Source organism: Cordyceps militaris (assembly GCF_000225605.1).
Source record: "Cordyceps militaris CM01 unplaced genomic scaffold CCM_S00002, whole genome shotgun sequence".
Classification (NCBI taxonomy): Eukaryota; Fungi; Ascomycota; class Sordariomycetes; order Hypocreales; family Cordycipitaceae; genus Cordyceps; species Cordyceps militaris.
The window spans coordinates 4,201,704-4,211,800 of record NW_006271970.1 but is presented as its reverse complement, the minus strand read 5'-3'; the positions used below and the strand labels follow the sequence as shown (position 1 = coordinate 4,211,800).

Here is a 10,097-nt window from a genome sequence, read left to right as displayed (position 1 = left end):
GCTTACGCGGGGGGTGTGTGTACAGTAAGTAAACGTGGGACTGGAAGAGAAAATTCTCCTTTATTATTATTAGGTAGTTAAACTGCCCCTCTGCCGGTGTGCCGATTTGCCGGGTTCAGATGTGCCGGAGTTGCTCCTGTCGTGAGTCTTGGTTCGCAACATGGACGGAAAATGTGCTCACCGCCTAAAAGGACGCTGGATCTGCTTCGTGTTCAAGCTCACCTAGTAGTACATAGTAGTGAAACCTGCTGACGCGGCAGGGCAAGCATGTTAGCGCTGAGGTTGCCGTAGAATGGTAGTGTAGAGACGAGTTGTAACCAACGAGACAACCGACGACGAAGAGCAAGCCGGACATTCTTGTTCCTCTACAAGGGTGCCATCGTAACAACTATCAATCTCCTCCTTGGCATCGGAGACGTGCGCTGTCCACGCCAAAAAGACGGCTACCAGATATTTGTGCGGGTAGTATCGCCGCCTCAAAGCAAGCCTCAAAGAAGCTTCTAATTGTTACGGCAGGCAAGGGCGCCTCCCATTTCTTTCAACATCACCCCCACTAAAAGCTACAACAGCCTGCCTCAACCGTCAGCTTCAGGCAGGCGCCACATATGCAAAAGATGTGAAAAGAAGGCCATGTCGTGATCCGAGAGGGCTTCTTCTGTGGCGGGTCACCTTGTTTCTTCTTGAATGGAAAGCGGCCCGAAATCCGTCGTACGAAATCCCGCACTTGTCTGCGAAGGGCGATGACGTTTGATCCTTTGCGGAAGGCGCCGAAAAGAACACAGTCAGGAAAGTCATTAATAACAGTAATATATAGATGGGAAAAAAGTGGCCGGCGCATGTCCTGTTGGAGCCGCAAGGGGTTACGCTGATGTTTCGTTCCCAAGTCTCACCAACTGGGCAATACACGGTGCTGATCGGCTCTTTCTTGCTTATGCTCCGCGGTGCCTGGTCAATAGTGCGGAAGCCATCTTGAAACAGGGTACATGTCGTCTACGATCCTCTGTAATCTATTGGGGGAGGCAGTATATTGGGGGGGGGGATTGAATCTGCAGTTGGATGGCGTCGACGCCGGCCGACCACTGGGATCCTGCCGAGGCACCATGCATCAACGCCCAGCGCAGAAACCTGCGGCGGGTCCTGCTTTGCTTCTGCTTTCTTGGAGCTGGAGTTGCTCCGTAGCAACATGATGCAACAGGCCCCTAGTCGACGGCCCGATGGGCTGGCACTTGTGTGGCGAGGTAATCACAGAACTAGGTTGGTTGTGGTCGAGGCAGAGAGGGTACACTGGGTGTGAGCCAGAGGTACACGACTGGGTGTGCCTATTATGATTAGTATTTGAAAGGGTAACGTACCAATCGAGCAGATTACTGCATATAAAACCTTTCAAGTCTTATCATACCAGCAATCTTGCCTTGTTGCTTGCTATCAGTTGCTTCCCTCTCGACACCGGCCCATCATGGAACCCCCGTATCGGCCCAGCTCCTACTCTCTGAGCATCCTCCTCCTCCTCCTCTCCGCGCTGCTCCTGACCGGGCGCGTCGTCTACGCCCTCTTCCTCTCGCCCTACGCGCACATCCCCGGCCCACGGCTGTGCAAGGTGACGCGGCTCTGGGTCGACCTGCACGACGTGTTCCTGCGGCGCAACCAGCAAATCTACCAGTGGCACGGGCAGTACGGCGCCGTCGTGCTCGTCGCGCCGGGCGAGGTGTCCGTGTCGAGCGCGGCGTCGACGCGGCTCATCTACCGCGCCGGCACGCGGCACCCCAAGAGCGCCTTCTTCAACAACTTCACCCTGTACGGCGAGCGCACCGTCTTCACCGCGCTCGGCTGCATGGAGCACCGCGCCGCGCGCAAGACGACGTTTGCCTTTTACCAGCCCGCCACCGTGTACGGCGACGCCGTCATGGGCCCGCTGCGTCGCCGCGCCCGGCGCTTCGTCGACGAGCTGGGCGGCAGCGCGCACGCCACCGTCGCCGCCGACATGTTGCGCCTCGCAAATGTGTACGCCTTTGACAACATCGCCGCCCTCGTGTATGGCCCCCGCCACACGTCCCGCTCGCTCGCCTCGGCCCGCGAGAAGCAGACCATCCTCGAGGACTGGGCCGAGTGCGAGGTCTGGAACAACCTGCGGTACGCGTGTCCCCTCGCTCACCGGCTCGTCAAGTTTGCCGTCACGCGCCTCGTGAACCCCCGGTTCCTGCACGCCGAGGAGCGCCTGTCGGCGTGGAACATGGAGCGGCTGGACGCGGCCGTCCAGGGCATTGACGGAGCGGCGACGACCGGCGAGCCGCCATCGCTCGTCGGCCGGCTCGTCGGGGACCACAAGACGACGGGCGGCGCCGACGCGTCGCCCCGCAGGACGCTCCTCGCCGCAGAGTGCCTCGACAACATCCACGCCGCGCAGACGACCGTGTCCCTGGCGCTGACCTACGCCGTCTGGCTGCTGGCCGTGCACCGCAGCTGGCAGCGCGAGGTGCGCGCCGAGCTGCAGCGCCTGCCGCTCGAGGACGACGGGCTGCCGTCGCTCGACGCCGTCCGGAACGCGCCGGTGCTCGAGGCCTGCCTGCGCGAGTCGCTCCGGACGAAGCCGCTGTCCAGCGGGCGCGCCGAGAGGATCGTGCCCGAGACGCACCTGTACGACCACGTCATGATTCCCGCCGGGGTACGTCTTTCTCACCCCCCCTAACTAACTCTTTACACACTCATCTAACCCCCTGTATACAGACCATCATTTCGACATCCACCATGGCCCTCCAGCACAACCCGGCCGTGTTCCAGAACCCGCACATCTACGACCCGGGCCGCTGGCTGCGCGCCGACGAGGACGAGCTGCGCGCCATGGAGAACTGCTACATCCCGTTTGGCTACGGCGCGCGCGTGTGCCTGGGAAAGGCGTTTGCGCTGGCCGAGATCAAGGTGCTGCTGGCCTGCCTGCTGCTGCATTTTGACGTGTACGAGAATGAGCAGTCGGGTACCAATGCGTCGACCATGAGCCAGCTGGGGACGGAAAATGCACTGCCGCGCGGACTGCGATGCGATGTGCTCTTTCGCAGACTGCAAAAGGCGTGAGGGGCCGCGTGGCTATTCGGCAATTGTAAAAATAAAATATAAAAATAGCATTACGCGTACATACAGACAGGATGGGATACGTTGTTCGCTGACGTTTCGGGCTGGGGAACTCGCAAAAAGGTTTATAATGGAACTACAAATTATGTGATGCATCAATAAAAATAACAATGGAGTAATAGCAGGCTGATTTTATTTCCAACGGTGATTACACGACGATTCTAGAAGCTAACAGTAGTTAGACGTCCAAGGGTATTCGGAAATGAACCCTGACGGATACAGTCTGCATGTCTCGGAAGGGCAGCACAACAGGTAGATTTCCGACGCTGGGACAGATCTATTTACAAACTCCTTCGTACATCAGCTTGCATTTGCGGCCATGTACGTGAGCCAGCAGGGGGGCGACACAGAATTCGTTTAGATGACTCCGCGAAGAATTGGAGCCGGCGTCGGTCGGCAGTTGAGGGAAGACGTCTCCTTCTCGTCATGACGATGCCGTGATCGCGCCATGGTGAGGGATTACAAGCGACTGAATGCGAATAAGCGAACGCGTGTATACTGTCTGGGGGGTTCGAGTAATGAGGCCAGAATGAGCGTCGGGGATGCCAATGAAACAAGGGCCACGGGTAACGGGATTGAGAAGGACGGTATGTCCATTGCCCCAAGCGCTTTTTCCTCTCCAGTTTTTCCTTCGGCTGTCGCATTTGATCTCGGTCGGCGGTTCAAAGACTTTTCTTTTGCGTGCTACGTTGGCAGGGTCATTCTGTTCTTGTGACAAATACTACCTACGGCTCTGACGGATGCGCAGGGTCGGTCAGCATGCAGTACAAATAAGTTAGCTGGTCGATGAAGAGAAAGGCAAGGAGGAAGTGTACCAACAGGCCCAACAGGCTTGCGAGGTTGTTTCGTTCGTTTGAACATGCCGTCCCAAGTTGCACTAGCGGGGGCGTATGGCACGGCCCAACCGGGACAAGTTAGGATAGATCCGAAAACGCCGTAAGAAAAAGTCTTGGCTTTGGATTTGACAACTGGGTCTTGCATTTGAGGGGGCGTGGCCTAATTATTCAGGATTAGCTCCAGACTTTGATGAATGAGTGGTGCATCTAGTGATGGTGATTCGCCCCTCGCATCATCCACTTGCAGAGGAGGATGACGTGGATCAGATGAGAAAAGAAACCGCCGATCCTATCCGCAATAAGAAGTCGCCGTGGGGGGCAAGGGTGGGTTTGCGAAAGCCAGGCCAGTATTCTTGGGACTGACCTGTGTGAGCCAGAGGACTCACGGCTATTTTCGAACCCAGCCAGACATTGTTTTGATTGGAAGCTAATTCATACATCAGCCCTAACTAATAATTTGGCGTTGTGCAGTAAGCGCCTTATAATCTAGACTGGTGGCGGAAGCCTAAGCCTACTAGGTAAGGTACCTAGCGTTAGTAGAATCGGCGTAGTCCAGAGCGAGGTCTAGATCGGCACCGGACATAACGAATTCTCGTTTACAAACAAGAATAAAATTTAAGAACAAAAATCTTACAAAGAAACAGGATAAACGAAAAAAAAAACCACATAATAACCGGTTAAGGGCGTGCTGTCATCTTGCAGGCCAAATGGGTGTGTAGATAACTGTAAACCTCCTTTGTCCTGTTCCAGCATTAGGCCGTTTAGAGGCGGTGCGGGCTTTGTCTCTTCCCCCCTCGAGGTCAGCCAGCATTCCCCAGTACCCAACCTGAGCAAACAACATGCATTTGTGCATTTTGCATACTGATTTCTGCCCTTTGTTGCATCTGTAGACTGCCTCCGTTTGATAGTAGAGGCCATTGAAGATTCTTCGGTTCTCGAATTGACATTTGCCGCCGTCCTCATCACCCAACAGCAATGCCGCCATGATGCGCTCCAACAACAGCTGCACAATTGACGTCGAGAGGGTCTTTGGCCCGTCCGTCTCGCCTGCATGCCTCGGCGGCTTCGACTTCACCCTGCTCTTTGAAGAGACCGTCCTCACAATCCTGCCGCTGAGCCTGACCTGCAAGTTTCCTTTCCCCCGTCTGCGCGCGGGCAGCTTTTCTAACCCACCAATGTACAGTCCTCTTCTCTGTTGGACGCGCTCTGCAACTGCGAGATGCGCTCGCCAAAGTCGACAAGTCATGGCTTTTGCCAGTGAAGATGGTAAGGCTGCGTTTGACGACCGGTTGCCAACACTTGAAACGCTGGGGGGCTAATTGATCTTTTTTTTCTTCCAGGTCTCGTACGGGACGTACATTGTTTTGCAGATTGTCCTGCTGTCGCTGTGGGCGCAGCCGCATGCTCCCAAAACGACGTCGACCCTCGCCGCGCTCTCCGTCACCCTAGTCACATCCCTCTTCTTCCTGTACCTCTCGTACCTCGAGCACACGCGCTCGGTGCGGCCCTCGACCCTCCTGACGCTGTACCTGGGCCTGTCGACGCTGCTCGACCTCGCGCGCGTCCGGACCTTGTTTTACCTGCACGCCGCCGACCATCTGGCCGCGGTATTCCTGGCCGGCTTCTGCGTCAAGGCCGTCCTTTTCGCGTTGGAACTGTACGAAAAGCGCCGCTTGCTGCGCCCGAAATGGAAAGATGCCGCGCCCGAGGCGACGAGCAGCACATACGCCAGAGCGCTGTTCATCTGGTTGAATAATCTGCTGCTGCAAGGGTTCCGCTCATCCTTGACCGTTGACACATTGATGCCCATAGATGGCGATTTGCTCAAGGCGTCGGAGCCGTCGACGCTCCTGGCCAGGTGGAACAAAGGTTGGTAGCGCATACTTGCGGGACATGTCTCGAATGCTAACAACCTCGGAAGCCGACCAAACCAAGAAACATGCGTTGCTTTGGACTTTTATTATGCATTACAAGTGGCAGTTACTCGCCGCTACGCCTGCCCGACTTCTTTACTCTGCATTCACCCTCGCCCAGCCATTCCTCGTTCAAAGAGTCCTTGACTTCGTTGCCGAGTCTCCCACCGAATCCGACAACAGGACAGCCTACGGATTGATTGCCGCCTACGCTCTCGTCTATATCGGAATTGCCGTACGTGACGCGACGTCAACTAGCGTTGAACAGAACTAACGGTAGCATATAGATAGCGTACTCGGTTTACGAGCTCAAGGTGTATCGTGCCATTACTCTCTTCCGTGGCAGTCTCGTCTCCATCATTTTCAACAAGACGCTGCGCGTCAGCTCCAACGCTGCGTCCGATGCTGAGGCAATGACCCTGATGAGTGCAGACATTGACCGCATCGGCATAAGCATGGAGGACGTGCACGAGCTGTATGCCGGCCCGACTGAGCTGGGTATTACCCTCTGGCTTCTGTACAGGCTTCTTGGCGTGGCCATGTCTGCTTCGACCGCCTTCATCGTCGGTAGATACACCTTTCTCCCCAATTCGATAGTAACTCGACACTGACCCCGACTAGTATGTCTCGCTGCAAGCTTAAAGGTAGCCACAATCGCAGGAAATGCTCAAGTTCCATGGCTCGAGGCGATAGAGACTCGCTTGGAAGCAACGTCTGGTGCGCTGGGCGCCTTAAAAGGCATGAGAATGACTGGCCTGAGCGGTGTCATTTCCGCCATGATTACCCGCCTTCGTCATGACGAGATTCGGTCTTCGCTTCGTTATCGTCTCTGGAATATTTTCCTGAATGCGGGATGTAAGTACAATGGTCAAACACCCCGAATGCTCAGATCTGACAATTATAGTCTACGTGTCGTCTACCTTTGCCCCCGTTTGGGGCTTTGGAGTCTTCATCTTGCTAGCGAGGTCAAGAAACTCGCAAACCCTTACCGAACAAATCATCTTCCCGGCTCTGACCTTGTACGAGTTGTCAGATCAACCCACTGTCAATATTCCCGATGCACTTGAGCATGCACAGACCATTTTGAACTGCTTCGGGCGCATCCAAGAGTACCTGACAGCCAATGAGCAAGGTGACTCCGGCACTGAAGAGATCGAATCCAAGGTCTCGGGCAGCAACGAAAAGGACGATATGAGCACTTCCTCCTCGCAGGAGAAGCACGCAGCTGTTCAAGAGAATGTAGTCTTGCAAAAACAAGCTCTGATCAGCACTGGTGCCATTTTCACTGCTCGCAATGCCACAGCCGCTTACTCCTCGGAGAAGGAGCCTGTTCTCAAGGCTCTCACCTTTGACATGCCCAAGTCCAAGACGACCATGGTGATTGGGCCTGTTGGCTGCGGCAAGTCTACGCTTATGCGACTTCTCCTTGGCGAAGTGCCCGAGGTGGGAGGCTCTATTGAGCGAAAGTTTCCCAGCTCCGCCTACTGCCCCCAGTCGTCTTGGATCTTCCGAGGCACGATCCGTGACAACATTGTTGGCTTGTCTACATGGGATGAGCTCCGGTACAATAGTGTCGTGCAAGCATGCTCTCTGTCGGCTGATTTTGATATTCTGCCCAACGGTGACCGCACCGAGGTCGGTACGCGCGGCTCGCACCTCAGTGGTGGCCAGCAAATGCGGGTGGTAAGTACAAGTCTCGAGCAAGCTGGCATGCATCGTAGCTAATTGTGCGCAGTCCCTTGCGCGAGCCCTCTTTTCAGGTGAGGATGTCATCATTCTTGATGATGTGTTGGCAGGAGTCGACCGTATAACCGAGTCAAGCATTCTCGAAAACGTGTTTGGTCGTGACGGACTGCTCCGTCGATGGAATGCTACAGCCATCTTGGCCACAAGCTCAGGTAAGTACCGCCGCCGCACCATGAACATGGTGTACTGACTCAAATTAGTTCATCACTTGCGCTACTCAGACTTTGTCATTGTCCTCGATAGGCAAGGCAACATTACTCAACAGTGCACGCCAGAGGAACTGTCTGACATCAAGCTTGACCTGGAGCGCTCAGAGGATAACAAACCGGTGAACAGGGACCCCGAGTTGGATCTTGAACTTCCAGATGAAATTTTGGAGCACATGGCCGCCGCTGAAGTAGAGGATATGGAGGGCAACCGAGGTGTTGGCGACGCCAAGATCTATAGCTACTTTATCAGTGTGGCTGGTTGGTGGTACATGGTGCTCTATGTGTTCCTCTATTCTTCCTTTGTCTTTGGTCTCAGATTTCCCGGTGAGTCACCCGCGCAAAATGCAACTCTTTCTCCCCAAGCTAACAACTGTGCAGCTCTCTGGCTTCAGTGGTGGGCAAATGCTAATGAGCACCACCCAAACGAACGCATCGGATACTGGCTCGGTGTCTATGGTGCCATTGCAGCGACCGCTTTCTTGGGCAGTGTCGCTTCCGACTCCGTCTTCCAGTTGAAGATTGTCCCCAAGATGATGACTGAATTCCACAACCGTCTGCTGTCCACGACGATGCATGCCACGACGAGATTCATCACCTCCAAAGACACTGGCACGATTCTCAATCGGTTCAGCCAAGATCTCAACTTGATTGACAGCGAGCTCCCTAGTGCGCTAGACAAGACGATTATTGCCATCTTGTCAGCCCTCTTCTCCGCTGTTCTGGTCTTCATTGGCTCCAGCTATGTCGGAGCCGCCATCCCGCTCTGCATTGGCGCCCTGTACATTATCCAGCTGTACTACCTCCGCACATCGCGCCAGCTCCGACTGCTGGACATTGAATCCAAGGCACCGCTGTTTTCGCTCTTTGTGGAAAGCATTGAGGGTCTTGCCAGCATTCGTGCTTACAACTGGTCCGGCAATTACATGCAGCGCAGCATGGACATTCTCAATACATCGCAGAAGCCCTACTACCTCATGTGGTGCATCCAGCGGTGGCTGACTCTGGTTCTGAACCTGGTCGTTGCGGCGGTCGCCATCTTGCTAGTCGGCCTTGCGACCAATATCCGCAGCGGCTCGACCGGTTTCCTCGGTGTCGCGCTCTTCAACATTGTCTCGTTTAGTCAGACTCTGCAGCTGGTCGTGACGGAATGGACGCATCTGGAGACGGCCATCGGAGCTGTTAGCCGTATTCGCTCGTTTGTGCTCGGAACTGAGCGAGAGGATGCTGGCGGTGAGACGGAGGATCTACCCGATGAGTGGCCCAAGACGGGATCAATTACTTTTACAGACGTCTCTGCGTCATATGAGGCAAGCCTGCCGCCTGTTCTCCAAAACATGAACCTCACCATCAAGAGTGGAGAAAGAATCGCCATCTGTGGCCGCACCGGCAGGTAAGTTTTTCCCAGGTACTTGTAACGCATAACTTGTTTCTAATTCAGTCGCAGCGGCAAATCTTCTTGTGTCTCTTCCCTGTTTCGAATGCTCGATCTCGATACTGGATCGATCGTGATTGACGGAGTCGACATTGCCAAGGCACCCAGGGAAGAGCTGCGTCGGCGACTCAACACGGTTCCGCAGCAGCCCTTTTTCCTCTACGGCAGCGTGCGCGAGAACATTGACCCCCTCGGTACCGCGACTGACGAGCGTCTCATCGAGGTGCTGACGGCCGTGCAGCTGTGGGAAGTCTTTGAGGAACACGGCGGTCTTGACGAGGACATGGACGCGGATCTGCTCTCCCATGGACAGCGGCAACTCTTCTGCCTTGGACGGGCCATGGTCCGCAGCGGCCGCATCCTGGTTCTGGATGAATTTTCGAGCAGGTATGTTATGGAAATACGCCCACTATTAATTGAGTTAACCTTTTTTCGAAGTGTTGATGCCGAAACGGACGACATGATGCATCGCATCATCCATGATGAGTTTGAAGGACAGACTGTGATTGCAATTGCGCACAAGCTAGACACGATTCTCGACTTTGACCGCGTCGTGTTCCTGGACAAGGGCTCCATTGCCGAGATTGGCGCGCCGCGGGAGCTGTTGGCGACGGAGGGATCGCTCTTCCGAGCTCAGTATGAGAGTTGTGCGAACTAGCTGGGGTGGACCATTGCATTTGAAGCATACTGGCGTTTTTGTTGGCAGACATGTATTTCGGTTCAAAAGTTGGCCTGGATATTCTGGCTTGATATATAGACTGGAAAGGGTATAATTCTTGGACCCTTGATGGCATGAGAGGGTGTGGCAGCGAATGGTCTTGATTGATGCTGTAAC

At 55.0% G+C, this 10,097-nt stretch overlaps 2 protein-coding genes across 2 annotated transcripts; both read left to right on the top strand.

The window, feature by feature from the left end:
• Positions 1–1,456: 1,456 nt before the first annotated feature.
• CCM_03254 (benzoate 4-monooxygenase cytochrome P450) lies at positions 1,457–3,069 on the top strand (the record flags this gene model as incomplete). Its single annotated transcript, XM_006668405.1, has 2 exons — positions 1,457–2,662; positions 2,725–3,069. The coding sequence occupies 2 exons, from the start codon at positions 1,457–1,459 to the stop codon at positions 3,067–3,069; spliced, it is 1,551 nt and encodes a 516-aa protein (XP_006668468.1).
• A 1,876-nt stretch (positions 3,070–4,945) lies between these two features.
• On the top strand, positions 4,946–9,920 carry CCM_03253 (ABC transporter, transmembrane region, type 1; the record flags this gene model as incomplete). Its single annotated transcript, XM_006668404.1, has 11 exons — positions 4,946–5,087; positions 5,146–5,228; positions 5,303–5,831; positions 5,884–6,110; positions 6,163–6,471; positions 6,520–6,730; positions 6,780–7,558; positions 7,611–7,773; positions 7,843–8,154; positions 8,209–9,220; positions 9,275–9,920. 11 exons carry the CDS (start codon positions 4,946–4,948, stop codon positions 9,918–9,920), a joined length of 4,413 nt encoding a protein of 1,470 aa, XP_006668467.1.
• Between the last annotated feature and the right edge of the window lie 177 nt (positions 9,921–10,097).